The 14,600-nt window shown below is 53.5% G+C and overlaps 2 protein-coding genes across 4 annotated transcripts in view; one reads left to right on the forward strand and one right to left on the reverse strand.

Moving 5' to 3' along the window:
- The first annotated feature begins 1,706 nt into the window (after positions 1 to 1,706).
- MESP1 (mesoderm posterior bHLH transcription factor 1) lies at positions 1,707 to 3,011 on the forward strand. The gene is made up of 2 exons (XM_017517360.1): positions 1,707 to 2,441; positions 2,656 to 3,011. The coding sequence occupies exons 1-2, from the start codon at positions 1,722 to 1,724 to the stop codon at positions 2,767 to 2,769; spliced, it is 834 nt and encodes a 277-aa protein (XP_017372849.1). The 5' UTR covers positions 1,707 to 1,721; the 3' UTR covers positions 2,770 to 3,011.
- Positions 3,012 to 9,176: 6,165 nt separating this feature from the next.
- Positions 9,177 to 14,600, reverse strand: part of WDR93 (WD repeat domain 93) — a 44,983-nt gene continuing 39,559 nt past the window's right edge. For 2 of the 3 annotated variants that reach the window (XM_017517381.2, XM_017517373.2), the window contains exon 17: positions 9,177 to 9,420. In XM_017517381.2, coding sequence (XP_017372870.1) covers positions 9,258 to 9,420 — 163 coding nt within the window. In that variant the 3' untranslated portion in view covers positions 9,177 to 9,257. The remainder of the gene's footprint in view (positions 9,421 to 14,600) is intronic. The other variant, XR_001821344.2, reaches the window with a different exon arrangement.

Genomic DNA, 14,600 nt, shown 5'->3' on the forward strand with positions numbered 1-14,600 from the left:
TTTTGAGACGCAGTCTCACTCTGTCACTAGGCTAGACTGCAGTGGTGAGATCTCGGCTTACTGCAACCTTTGCCTCCTGGATTCAAGTGATTCTCTTGCCTCAGCCTCTCAAGTAGCTGGGACTACACCACACACCCAGCTAATTTTTGTATTTTTAGTAGAGATGGGGTTTCACCATGTTGGCCAGAATGGTCTTGATCTTCTGACCTCATGATCTGCCTGTCTCAGCCTCCCAAAATTCTGGGATTACAGGCCTGAGCTACCAAGCCCCGCTCAATATTAACTTTCACCTGAAAGGTGAAATAATCCTCTTTAAGTGGCTGAATGGCCACACCTTTTCCATTGACAAGCTGCGTTAAGTCAACAGGTTAAGTAGGATCAACATGACCCAAATCAGTAAGATAGTGCAGTCTATTGAGACTTAAAGGCTCTGAAGCTAGGTCCTTCATTAAATCTGTACTTTGGGATTCTGATGTAAAATAGAGTCTGGGCTATCTCAAAGCCCAGCTGAGCGTTTCCTCTCTACCTTTCTCCTTTATGGCCTCTGCCACATTTTCCACCTCTTCTCCGACCTTTTGGTCGCCTCGTGGGTTTCCTGGAGCCAGGATTCGGCTTTAAGCTGGTCAGGCTCACTCGCGGCAGGGCCCAGAGCTGCCATAACCTGCGAAAGAGTTTTATTTCTTCCTTTCTGACCTGTATGTCTTTTATTTCTGTTTTCTAATTGCACACCCTCGTCTTTTTCCTGATAAGGGGGGAGGGCAGGGCGGGGGGAAGCTTTCAGTCTTTCACTACTCAGTATGAGGCTACCTGTAGGTTCTTTGTAGGTGCCTTTCATCAGGTTGATGAAATTCCTCTCTAGTAGTTTGCTGAGAATTATTACGAAGGGTGTTGGATTTTGTCAAACGCCTTGGCTGCATCATTTCCACTCATATTTAACTGGGAAAGCCTGTTATACCTGTCTCAAAATGGCAGAACATCGTAAAGTCTAGTGGTGACAGCTGTGGCAAGAGGCTGAGCCCCAGATCCTGCCAGGCTAAGGTGTCCTCGGGTTGGAGGAGCAGGCTCGCCCCTCCCTCTGCTCAGAAGGTCCAGCAGCCTGACCAGATTCCGCAGCTTGCTGGGTTTTCCGGGGACTGCTTCCCTGCACGGTCCACACACCTGTCCCAATGTCCTCACCAGGGAAGGGTCTACCCAGGGCCAGCCTGCCTCAAAGAAGAAGTGGTTTACTGTTTTCCCCGCCTTTAGAGGGAATGAGGCCTCTGCTCCTGGTCCTTACTCTATTCCACTGTCCAGCTGGCGCATGCCCCGAGGCTCCCATTATACAAATTGGACGCTAAGGTGCAAAAGAACTAAGAATTTGCATAAGGTCCCCAACAAGCGAAGACGGGCTCCAAAGGTGGGAAGTAGACTTCGTTTTTCCGACCCAGCTTCCTTTAACCTGCAGGGCTGCCCCAGCGCCCCGGGCTTCATCCAGCACTGCGTGCAGGCGGGAAGCCCGAGAGGCTGATTCGGGCGCCCAAGCGAGGGCCCAGGTGGGTGAAACAGGCGCACCAAGGAGCTGACACCTTGGCCCCCAGTGGATGCAAAGGGTCGGGCTCCGCCCCCTCCCGGCCCCGAGTCTGCTTTGATGTGCTGATGCGGCCTGGAAGGGGCCACTTCACACCTCTGGCGCGGCATAAAGCGGTCGCCAGTCCCGGGCCGGCAGACGTGCCGCCGCCGCTATGGCCCAGCCGCTGTGTGAGTCCTGGATGTTCTCCGCGGCCTGGGGCCCGGCTCGGCCGCCGCCGTCCTCCGAAAGGGACTGCTCCGCTCCGTCGTCCCCAGACTCGTGGGGCAGCCCCGTGCCGAGCCTCGCGCGGCCCGGCGCCCGCCCAGACCCCGGCGCCGGGACAGTGGGGAAACGCAGAGCGCGCAGCAGCCGCCAGGGTAGCGGCCAGCGGCAGAGCGCCAGCGAGCGGGAGAAACTGCGCATGCGCACGCTGGCCCGCGCCCTGCACGAGCTGCGCCGCTTCCTGCCGCGGTCCTTGGCGCCCGCTGGCCAGAGCCTGACGAAGATCGAGACGCTGCGCTTGGCTATCCGCTACATCGGCCACCTGTCGGCCGTGCTGGGCCTCAGCGAGGAGAGTCTGCAGCGCCGACGCCGGCAGCACGGAGACGCGGGGTCCCCTCGGGGTTGCCCGCTGTGCCTGGACGGCGGCCCCGCGCAGAGTCAGACGGAAAAGGAGGGGTGGGAGCCCGGGCCGCGGCCGGGGCCGGGGCCGGGGCCGGGACAGGGGCGCGGGCTGGGCCTGGGCTTCGCTGTCTGCGCCGGGGCGTCCTGGGGGTCCCCGCCCGCCTGCCCCGGAGCCCGACACGCGCCCGAGCTGCGCGACCCGCCTGCGCTCTTCGCCGATGCGACGTGCCTGGAAGGGCAGGCGATGGAGCCGAGCCCGCCGTCCGCGGTTAGTGCCTTCCCTTTGCCCCCGCGCACAGCCCCACCACCCGCCACGGCCAGGACCGGGCACCGTAGCGCTCCCTGCCCGCAGCTTGGCCTCTATAGTATGGCCAGGGCGCCAAGAGGGAGGGCAGGGGACTGCTAGGGTGGAGCCCACGAGCGCGCACACGCTCACGAGGCCACCGGTGCTGAGGCTTGCGCTGTCCTCTTTCTCCCTGCAGCTCCTTCCCGCCGACGTGCTGGCCCTGCTGGAGACCTGGATGCCCCTCTCGCCTTGGAGTGGCTGCCGGCCAGAGGAGCCCAATGATAGCGGACAACTGACGCCCTCTCTGTGAGCAGTGAGGCTGTTGTGGCCTCAGCACCTTCGAGGTGGTTCCTCTGCCAACTGCCTTTTCTGGAAGAGGGCACCGCGATCCCAGCAGGGACATTGCTGCGGGTGAGAGCCGTCCCCACCGCGCCGGTTCTTCCCAGCGCCCCCCCTCCATGGAGGGACCCATAGGGTTAGACGCTTTGAGGCAAGCAGGAAGCTCTGCCTGATGTGAATTTATTTATTTGTGAATAAACTGTGCTGGTGTCAGTTGGCCATTTCTTCTTCCTCCCCGTGGACACGGCTCCCTCTCTCCAAAGAAGAGCATGGGAGAGTTGGGAGGGGTTCTTGCAATCTTTAGCCGGTCCCCCCCCCCCGCCCCGTCCATCCCCGGAGGCCCAGACCCCTTTGGCCTTGCCCCCAGTCCTGGCTCAGCATCTCCTAGTCCAGATGGGTTAGCCTGGAAGGGGTGGGGAGGGGCGACCTAGGAGAAGGCGCTGGTAAGTAGAATCTGCTCATCTTTTCTTTGAACTTGGTGGGGAACTGGTTAAAACCAAAATATCTCTGTAGAAATACAACTCTCTTATTATTTATTGTATGTACATCAGATACCTAATACATGTCATACTGGACAGTTTTACAGAAGAATGAGAGTCAGCACTCAAGCCCACTCTGAAGCTAGGCTTCAGAGTCCCAGCTCTCAGCTCTGGTATGATTTTGCCAGCTCCATTCATATTAGGGCCTGAGGGACAGCAGCTCCAAGGGGTCACTTTCTTGGATCCTGGGGCCTTATTCTCCATGCACTGGAGCAGCCTGGCTTTGAACGCCCCCCCTCTGCCTCCCCTGCATTTTCCTATCTCCCTTTTCTCTGGTTTTTCCCCCTTGTAGCTTAGGAACATACGTAACGATGTGGCTGTCCTGAGTTTATGTAACCACGACCTCCTAGAGGCCCAGCTGGGGTGAAGTGAGGGGCTCACGGGTTGCACTGGAGTCCGCACAGGCAGCTGCCCTCCTGTCGTTTGCTGGATTCATATCAGGGAGCAGGAGAGGGGAGCCGGGCATGGGACCGAGCGCTTGTAATCCCAGCTACCTGCGAGGCTGAGGCAGGAAAATCACTTGAACTCAGGAGGCAGAGGTTGCAATGAGTTGAGGTCGCGCTGTTGCACTCCAGCCTGGGCAACAAGAGCAAAACTCTGTCTCAAAAAAATAAAAAAGGAGAGGGGAGACTTGATCCCAGGAAGCCTGTCCTCATCCAGACCAGGGTGTTGGGAACCCTCACGCTTGGTGGGTGTGTGGGGAGAAGGGATGTAGCCTCTCTGGATACCCAGTTCTCCCCTCCTCTCCTTCAAATGTCTGGAACACAGTCCTTAGTGTTTGCCTTTATAAGAGCTTTAAGATACAATTCTCATGCCATAAAATTCCCTCTTAACAACAGAACGGTTTTAGTATATCCACAGAGGTGTGCAATCATTGTCCCTAATTTTAGAACATTTTCAACCCCTCCCAAAGAAAGCAGTACCTGTTAGCATCACTCCCCACGATTCTCCTCCCAGCCCCTGCCACTCAGTCATCTAGTGTCTGTCTCTATAGGTTTACTTTTTCTGGACATTTCACATAAAAGGAATCGCAAAATCTGGCCTTTTGTGTCTGGCTTCTGTGGCTGAGCACAGTGTTTTGAAGGCTTATGATGCTGCCTCCTGTGTCAGAATTTCATTTCTTTTTTTTTTTTTTTTTGAGACGGGGTTTTTGCTCCTGTCTCCCAGGCTGCAGTGCAGTGGCGTGATCTCGGCTCACTGCAACCTCTGCCTCCCAGGTTCAAGCGATTCTCCTGCCTCAGCCTCCCGAGTAGCTGGGATTACAGGCGCCCGCCACCACACCCAGCTAATTTTTGTATTATTAGTAGAGACAGTGTTTCACATGTTGGCCAGTCTGGTCTCGAACTCCTGACCTCAGGTGATCCACCAGCCCCAGCCTCCCGAAGTACTGGGATTACAGGCGCTTGCCAGCACGCCCAGCAGACCATTTCTTTTTATTGCCCAGTACTCTTCCATTGTTGGCTACATCTCTGTTGGTTTATCGGCGCATCCGCTGATACTGGTGAGCTCATTTTTCAGCGCTTCAGAGGTCACTTCCGGGACTCTGGCCCAGGCCAGGAGGGGCAGTCAAGCAAAGTGGGATCGGGTCCCAGATCTGGAGTTTAGGGATCCAGTCCAGGCAGGGCACACCTTGGCTGGGGCTTAGCCACAGAGAGTGGACTCCAAAAGCCAGGCCCGCAGCGGGGTGGGACCTCACACCTTTGCCTCTCCTGCTCTCTGGCCCATCTCTCACTTCCCTCCCGGGACCCTAACTGGGCAGCGGGAAGTTTTCTGGAGCCGACCCAGCTTAGAAGGTCTATTTGCATGGCAAAGGCCTTGCGTTTTAGGATGGGGAATTAAAGTTATTAGCAAGTCTTTTCACAGTTAAGTGGGGCTCATTGGCCAGCCCCTTTCCCTGCAGAGGACTTCTCCTCCGGCTCAACGCCTGGGAGGGTCCCACTGTTTATTAGCACCCAGGTGTGAATTTTCATTAACAAGGTCCCTCTAATAGCTGCCCAGACAGGACTGGAGATAGGAAGGGGCGCCTCTCTCAGCGCCGGCGTCCCCATCCCCCATCCCGGCCAGCCCCTTCCGCACCTGGAGGAAACCCTGTGACCGTTCACAGAGCCGACCACAGTAGCCAGCGTCCAGGTAGGCACCCCGTGCCGGGTGGTAGGGGAGCCTCTCCCGCCTCAGTTCTCAGCCCAGCTGCGAGGTAAGCCCAGCTACAGGAGGGTTGAGGAAAAGGCTGCAGGTGGTGGGCTGACCTGTGTGCGTAATCACCTCGCTACAGCTGAACACCAGCTTGTCTCAAGAACACAGGGTTCCGGGGGTACCTCACCTCCCCCAAGGCCCAGGCAGGGTGCCCCAGTATGGAGTGGTCTGGGCCAGGCCCTGCGTGCCGTGGAGGGTTAGTGAGAGGGACCTCACGGCACGGGGGCGCCCGTTGAGGCCAGCTAGCTGCCCTCTGGTCCCCAGCCTCCCTCCTGTTGCGGGGAGCTGCTGTCGCAGGGCCACCTGGCAAGAAGCCAGCGCAGGGAAACGCACATTTCCCGAGCAGCGACCCTTGGCCAGGCTGTGTGCTTATTGCCTGAAATGCGCCATCTAATTTCAAATGTTGTGGCTTAGGATGGGTTTGCACTCTTCCCGTTTTACACGCAGAAGCTGTAGTACAGGGAGCTAGTATGCAGCCCCCGGGGACGGGGTCAGCTACGCGGGTTGATGACGCCTGTCTTTGCAAGAGCCATGGCAACAAGGTAGGGTGTGTGTGTAAAATAATGCTCCTAATGCACGCTGTGGCGGGGGGCTGTGTGTGTAAAATGTGTAAAATAACGTTCCTAACACATGCCGGCCACCAGTGTCATGGTTAGCAGGGAACCGGCTTCTGCTTGTGGACCACAAGTGTCACTCCACACTGAGACAGGGATGTGTGGCTGCAGCGTGTATGTTGGGTGGAGGTGTGGATGCTGTGTGGATGTGTGAAGGTGTGAATGCTGTGTGGAGGTGTGGATGTGGATGCTGTGTGGATGTGTGGATGATGTGTGGATGTGTGGATGCTGTGTGGAGGTGTGGAGGTGTGAATGTGTGGATGTGTGGATGCTGTGTGGAGGTGTAAATGTGTGGATGCTGTGTGGAGGTGTGGATGTGTAGATGTGTGGATGCTGTGTGGATGTGTGGAGGTGTGGATGCTGTGTGGATGTGTGGAGGTGTGGATGCTGTGTGGAGGTGTGGATGTGTGGATGCTGTGTGGATGTGTGGATGCTGTGTGGATGTGTGGATGCTGTGTGGATTTGTGGATGCTGTGTGGATGAGTGGTTGATGTGTGGATGTGTGGATGCTGTGTGGAGGTGTGGAGGTGTGAATATGTGGATGTGTGGATGCTGTGTGGAGGTGTGGAGGTGTGAATGTGTGGATGCTGTGTGGATGTGTGGATGTGTGGATGCTGTGTGGATGTGTGGATGCTGTGTGGATGTGTGGAGGTGTGGATGCTGTGTGGAGGTGTGGAGGTGTGGATGCTGTGTGGATGCTGTGTGGATGTGTGGATGATGTGTGGAGGTGTGGAGGTGTGAATGTGTGGATGCTGTGTGGAGGTGTGGATGCTGTGTGGAGGTATGGATGCTGTGTGGAGGTGTGGAGGTGTGGATGCTGTGTGGAGGTGTGGATGTGTGGATGCTGTGTGGATGCTGTGTGGATGTGTGGAAGTGTGAATGTGTGGATGCTGTGTGGAGGTATGGATGTGTGGATGATGTGTGGATGTGTGGATGCCCTGTCGATGTGTGGTGTGGATGTGTGGATGCTGTGTCGATGTGTGGTGTGGATGTGTGGATGTGTGGAGGTGTGGATGTGTGGTTGTGGGATGCTGTGTGGATGCTGTGTGGATGTGGAATGCTGTGTAAATGTGTGGAGCTGTGGATATGTTGATGCTGTGTGGACGTGTGGATGCTGTGTGGATGTGGATGTGTGTACGCTGTGTGCATGGATGGGTGTGTGGAGGTGTGGATACTGTGTGGAGGTGTGGATGCTATGTGGATGTGGATGTGTGTACACTATGCACATGGATGGGTGTGGATGTGTGGATTCCGTGTGGAGGTGTGGATGCTGTGTGGATGTGGATGTGTGTACACTGTGTGCATGGATGGGTGTGTGGAGGTGTGGATACTGTGGAGGTGTGGATGCTGTGTGGATGTGGATGTGTGTACGCTGTGCGCGTGGATGGGTGTGTGGAGGTGTGGAAGCTGTGTGCATGTGTGGCTGTGTGCATGTGAGGTGCACGTGAGGCTGTGCGCATGTGAGGCTGCGCATGTGAGGCTGTGTGCATGTGTGGCTTCTTTGTGGATGCTGATGGGACAACATGTAAAGGAGGGCAGCGCATTCAAGGACAGGCCAAGGTTCCAGTGTGAACATGGGAGCTGAAGAAGAGGGGTGGTGGTCCACAGTTGTCCCTCAGCGTGGATGGTAGACTGTCTCAGAGCCAGGCAGGGTGGGTGGTATGCTGGGAAGGGCTGCGTTCAGATCCAGCCATCATGACAGTGAGCAGTTCAGGAGAGAGACCGCAGGCAGGCCAGTAAGGAGGTGGCTCAGGGCCTTGCCAGAACCACTGGAAGGGGTGGCCCGCTGGGTGCTCCTGGTGTCACCAAGGCAGAAGGTCTGCCTGAAGGGGGAGTAGAACTGAGAGGCGGAGGGAGACTCCGGTGTGATCTCAACACCTGGGATCCAGCCACACTGTTGGCATGACTCCTAGATGGCGAAGCGATTGGAGCCAACACACCCCGTTTTGCTAAAGGTAGAAACTGAGTTGGGTTTCTAGCATCTGCTGTGGAAAGCCATGGAGACTTGGCGCAGGCTGTTCTGTGTATCCTGAGTCTCAATTATCTTCTCTGTAAAATGGGGATAACAGTAACTTCTGTGTTCCACAAGGTTGCTTTAGGCTTAGATGTAAATACACAAACCACAGAAATGTTGGTTCCTCGTCACGTTTAGGTGATGTGTAAGCCAAGACCATCTTCCTAATTCTCCTCCCTCATCCCCAGAGAGCTGCCAGAGCACCTGCTGTGTAGAGGGAATTACGCCAAGAGCTACGCTGCCTGTTGTATTTCATTCCCATGGTGGGGTGTAGACAGGGCCAGAGTGTCTCAGGCGGGGATCCCTTCATCCAAGGGGACAGTCAGCCAGCCAGTATCAGTGCCATATGGGAGGTGTCTGGCCAACAAGGGATGTGGTGTGTGGCCCAGGGAGGAAGTGGACAGGGCCACAGAAGCAGCTGCCACTGCAAGCCCTTCGTGCAGTCAGTCTCCTGGGTAGTTTACATCCGAGAGGCCAGGCAGGCCTAGGACCAGGCTGGGACATGTGACCTACCGTAGCCTCAAAGGCTCCACGTGGTGTCCTGGATCCCTGGGGCTGCTGGGGACCCCTCTGGCTGGTTTTTCTGGGAGGGCAGTTGCTAGAGAAGAGCAAGGCGTCTCTCTGCCCAGCCTCCTCTAGCGTTCTGGGGGCAGCAGTGGCCTAGCTCTGGCCTGCCTGCCACCTCTCCCTCCCACTTAGCCTCTCATAGCTGCGTGGCCTCAGCTCCTCAAAGCTGTTCTATACAGGTGTGAGAAGTGGCTGGAGAGGACAGGGGGCCTCACAGTCGCTGGCGTGGGGCGTCCGCTCATCGGAGGAAAATGGCTCTCCAGGGCCTAGGAGGTGAGTGGCCCTCACCAGGCCTGGGACTCGAGTTGAAACCATCATCTGGGCCCCGCTGGGGTCTGGACTGGGTGGGAACAATGGGTTACACACCACAGTAACTTGGGAGTCTGAGATAATATCGCTGTTTATTTCGGTGACACATCCACCCACCTGAGGGCTCTGACAAGAGGCTGAGTTCCCCTTGCCGGCCCTGCGGAGGCCCCAGGCTCCGAGTGCAGGCCTGTGCAGCTGTGGCTCTGTCTCATTCCTCTTGGCCTCAGTGTCCTGGGAGCGGCTGCCCAGTGACTGAAACCTTTTCAGAGCCCAGGGTGGTGGCAGCTTCCTTCTTGAAGTTCTCTCTCTGGAGCAAGCAGGAGTACCTCCGGAGCCGGGTCCAGTGCTCCTGCTCTTTCTCCGGGTTCTTCTCCAGTTTCCGATAGCTGAGGACCACACAACTATGATGAGAGGAATCTGCCCTCACTCCCCCAGCTCCCGGGCCCCCAGGGCAGGCCTTGACCACCCCGTGCTCCTGCGAGAAACTCAGAGGACATGCCTGCCTCATCCCTGTGTCCTCAGGACTCAGCCTGGTACACAGCAGGTGCTCAGAAGGCCTTTCCTGAGGAGCCATGGGTCTAGCATTCTAACCCGTGAGGTGCGCATGGATAGACAGGATGGCAAACTGGGGAACTGAAAGGCTGTTTGCAAACAACCTGTGGTATCACCCCCCATGGAACATTCAGACTGAAAAAGAGGACGTCCTGACACATGCTCCACCAGGGAAGACTCTTGAGGACATTGCACTCAGTGAAATACGCCAGTCACAAAAAGACACACTGTATGATTCCAACTTTTATAAAGATGGTTTGAGTTAGGTCTTTTATATATTTATTTATTTATTTGAGATGGAGTTTCACTCTTGTTGCCCAGGCTGGGGTGCAATGGTATGATCTCAGCTCACTGTAACCTCCGCCTCCCAGGTTAAAGCGATTCTCTTGCCTCAGCCTCTCAAGTAGCTGAGATTACAGGCATGTGCCACCATGCCTGGCTAATTTTGTATTTTTAGTAGAGACTGGGTTTCTCTATGTTGGTCAGGCTGGTCTTGAACTCCCGACCTCAGGTGATCCACCCGCCTCGGCCTCCCAAAGTGCCAGGATTATAGGCGTGAGTCACCGTGACTGGCCAAGTTGGATCTTTTAAAAAGTAAGAGTTGTTTTAATAAAATAAATACGTACACGTTCACTACAGAAAAATCAGAGAAGCCCAAGATTCACCCCTCATGGTGGCAGAGACGGGAATGCTTAGCAGGGTGGAGGGGTGTTGGTGGGGTGTTCTGGGGAAGATGTGGGTGGATGAAGTGAAAATGCTTAGCTGAACAAGGAGAGGAATACTTCGGGGGAGAAAGACAATGGTCATTGCTTTGATTTGAGTCTCTGCATGTGAGACATCTATGTGGAGATAAGCTTTTAATTAATGAGTTAATTTTTTATTTATAGATGTCGATGTAGAGATGGGGTCTTGCTATGTTACTGAGGCTAATCTTGAACTCCTGGCTTCAAGCAATCCTCCATTGCAGCCTCCCAAAGTGCTGGGATTGCAGCTGTGAGCCGCCACACCTGACTGGTAATGTCCAACCTTTCACAGAGATGGTGAATGCTATATTAAAAATGTATTGGAGACAGGTTTTATATTTAGATTTATATAACTGGTTATATGAATATATTTAAACACTGGAGAAATTCCTTCACTGTCTCAGAACCAAGCAACATGCACCCATATTTTATGCTCATTTGCCTCTTAAAGGAAAGGGCTGAAGATAAAGTAGCAATGTCTACTTTATATTTTTGACCTTAACTCTGCCAATCTAAGTAGAACTCCCTGTTTCTAAAATGGTTTCTTTTAGGCTGAGAACGGTAGCTCATGTCTGTAGTCCCAGAACTTTGTGAGGCAAGGTGGGAGGGTCACTTGAGCCCAGGAGTTCAAGACCAGCCTGGTCAACATAGAATTTTTGTTATTCTACAAATAATAAGTTAGTTGGATGTGGTGGCGGGCACCTGTAATCCCAGCTACTCAGGAGGCTGAGACAGGAGAATTGCTTGAACCCGGGAGGCAGAGGTTGCAGCAAGCTGAGATTGCACCACTGCACTCCAGCCTGGGCGACAAGAGCAAACTCTGTCTCAAAAAAAAAAAAAATGTTAATACAATAAAAGATAAATAAACGTAAATAAAATCAAAGAACGCAGGTGGATATACAATCAAAAGTAAATCTCCCTCTTACCTCAGATCCTTATATTCTGTTCCCAAAGCAGTTGTAGTTAATAGTTTCTTACACATTAAGATTTTTACACACACGCAAGCATAGACATGCCTATGATCTTTTCAACACATAAACGGAAGTATCAGCACACGGCCCTGCACCTTGCTTTCTTCCTTTCAAATCGGTCCTAGAAATCACTTCTGGGCAGCACTTGCTGTCTTGCCGCCTCCTTCACCCCTATTGATGACACTTCAGCTTCCAGACTTTTGCAAGGACCATCAGGGTGCCATGAATGTCTTGGTACATGGGCATCCTCACCCATGTGTGGGAGAGGATGGGCAGGGGAGAGGCAGAGAGGTGGTCTGCAGGTTAGAAAGTCAGACTTTGGACTTAAAGTGCTTGTGTTCAAACCCTGGCCTTCCCTTAGAAGCTGGTGATATTAGATGGGCAATTTGACCTCGATAAGCCTCAGCTTTCTCACTATCCTGGGGATAATAATTATCGTAATAAATAAAATGGTACCTGCAAAGCACTCAGCACAGCACCTGGCATCTCATAAGTGCTCAATAAAGGTGAACTGTCATACTATTTATGCCGATGCTGATAAATAAGTGGTGGTTAGTTGGTCGAACAACGCGGCATCATAAGTGAGCATGCAGGAGGCAGCCACACAGGTGGAACGAGAACAGGCTGTGAAAGACGGAAGAGCACAGCGGTGCCATCACAGCTCACTGCAGCCTCCACCTCCAGGGCTCGAGAGATCTCCTTCCTCCATCTCTCAAGTACCTGGGACCACAGCTGGGACCACCAAGCCTGGCTAATTTTAAAATTTTATCATTATTATTTGTAGAGGTGAGGGTCTCAATATGTTGCTGAGACTGGTGTCGAACTTCTGGCCTTAAGCAGTCCTCCAGCTGCAACCTCCCAAAGTGTTGGGATCATAGGCGTGAGCCACCGTGCCCAGTTAACATGAGTGCTTTTAAAAATATGATGTTGGGCCAGGCGTGGTGGCTCATGCCCATAATTCCAGCACTTTGGGAGGCCGAGGCGGGCAGATCATGAGGTCAGGAGTTCGAGACCAGCCTGGCCAACATGGTGAAACCCCGTCTGTATTAAAAATATGAAAATTAGCAGGGTGTGGTGGTGCGTGCCTATAATCCCAGCTACTTGGCAGGCTGAGGCAGGAGAATCACTTGAACCTGGGAGGCGGAGGTTTCAGTGAGCTGAGATCACACCATTGCACTTCAGCCTGGGCGACAGAGCGAGGCTCTGTCTCAAAAAAAAATAAAATAAAAATACGATGTTGCTGTGCAGAAGCGCTTTCTGTATATCTCATAAAAAATATGGATGGCTAACCTTTACTCAGTGTGCCAGGCACGTGTCCTGTGAGGAGATAGTAGCATTACCAGTTTTAAAAAGGTCATTGAGGTTTGATCCAGTCATACAGCTAGAGGGCGCCAGAGTCAGGCTCCCCCCTGCCCTTGCCTCCCCTCCTAACCATCTTCACCCTCCTCCCGCCCAGGCCGCCAAATCCCAGAGGTCGCACCCTGAGTTTGAGACTCTTTTTTTTTTTTTTTGAGACAGAGTTCCGTTCTTGTTACCCAGGCTGGAGTGCAATGGCGCGATCTCGGCTCACCGCAACCTCCGCCTCCTGGGTTCAGGCAATTCTCCTGCCTCAGCCTCCCGAGTAGCTGGGACTACAGGCACGTGCCACCATGCCCAGCTAATTTTTGTATTTTTAGTAGAGACGGGGTTTCACCATGTTGACCAGGATGGTCTCGATCTCTTGACCTCGTGATCCACCCTTCTCGGCCTCCCAAAGTGCTGGGATTACAAGCGTGAGCCACCGTGCCTGGCCGAGTTTGAGACTCTTTACAACCACTCCTCAGTGAAGCCTAAGGGATGAGACAGGATTCCAGGCACATGACACTTAAAACTTCTGTGTGGCTAATCAATCAAACCACCTCCAATCCAAAGACAAACCAGGAAAAATGATTTGCAATGTCTTAACAAAGAACTCTTAAAATCCAAAGAAAATGAGCCATCTCTAGGAAGAGGAGCCAGAGCAAGTCACAGGAGAAGAGACAGAAATTTACAACATAAATGACAGATGCTCAGCTTCCTCAGTTTCCCAATTAAAACAGTCCTGAGCTATAGATGGCTGCTCTGGCCTTCGCAGCCAGGGTGGGAGGTAGCAGGAGACTGAGGGTGACCTCAGGCTGCATACCTGGGGTCTATGTAACTACACAAAATTTTGGGAGAGATTCATCCCTTTGTTTCTCAAATAAGGCAAAGGAAAATGAAGATAGGCCCATAATTTTAGCCCTAAGGATAGTAATAAAGGGGTCAGAATATCATTCCCCACCCTCCTCCTCCAGCCTTGAGGAAAATGTTACCCAGTGTCCACACAGGGCTCCCCCACTCCCCTCCGCTCACCAAGGGAGCTGTGTTCTAAGTGGATCTTGGACTGCTGGTCATCCCCAGGCCACCTTCTGGCAGAAAGCTGGGGGACTCGTACAACCGGAATCGTGCTTGGTCTGCTGTTCACAGGGAATATGGGGAAACAGCTTTGTTTCTGTTTCCTGGTACCCTGAAAATTCCCTCTTGTGATCAAAAGTGACCCAGCCAGAGAAGTGGGACTCTGAACTCGACAGGAAGTCGAGCCAGATGGACATGGTGCCCCTGAGGCCTGGGCTGGAAGGAGCAGAAGCCAGGCCCCCAGGGGTGGGGGTGGCACATTTGGTGCTAACTGGCTTTCTCTGGAAGCCCTGAAGGCAGGCTCCGTTTCACACTGGCTGTTTACAAAAGTCCCACCACTGGTTTTGTGAAAGCAATTTGGACAGACCATTGAATGTCTGAAGCAGTCTATTGTCACATGGACAGGGCCAATGGCCAAACTATTACAGACACAGGAGTAAACAGAAAAAAAAAAAAGAGGCTTAAAATAATTGGGGCATATATGGATATGTAATGATTAGACCAGGAGAGCTGACGGTTAGTGACAGAATCTAGGATGTAGGTATACTGGTGTTCACTCAAAGTTTTTTCAGAGCTTCTGGGTGTTTGAAAATTTTCATCATAAAATGTTGGGGAGAGCCAAGTAAGGTGGCTCACGCCAGCACTTTGGGAGGCTTGGGTGGGTGGATCGCTTCATCTCAAGAACTCAAGACCAGCCTGGGTGAGATAGTAAGACCCTGTCTCTATAAAAAATGCAAAAATTAGCCAGGTGTGGTGGCTCAGGCCTGTGGTCCCAGATACTTGGGAGGCTGAGGCAGGAGGATCACCTGAGCCCATGGAGGTCAAAGCTACAAAGAGCCATGACAGTGTCACTGCACTCTAGCCTGGGTGACAGAGTGAGAGCTGTCT

Source organism: Cebus imitator, unplaced genomic scaffold (assembly GCF_001604975.1).
Source record: "Cebus imitator isolate Cc_AM_T3 unplaced genomic scaffold, Cebus_imitator-1.0 Scaffold19, whole genome shotgun sequence".
In the NCBI taxonomy this organism is placed as follows: Eukaryota; Metazoa; Chordata; class Mammalia; order Primates; family Cebidae; genus Cebus; species Cebus imitator.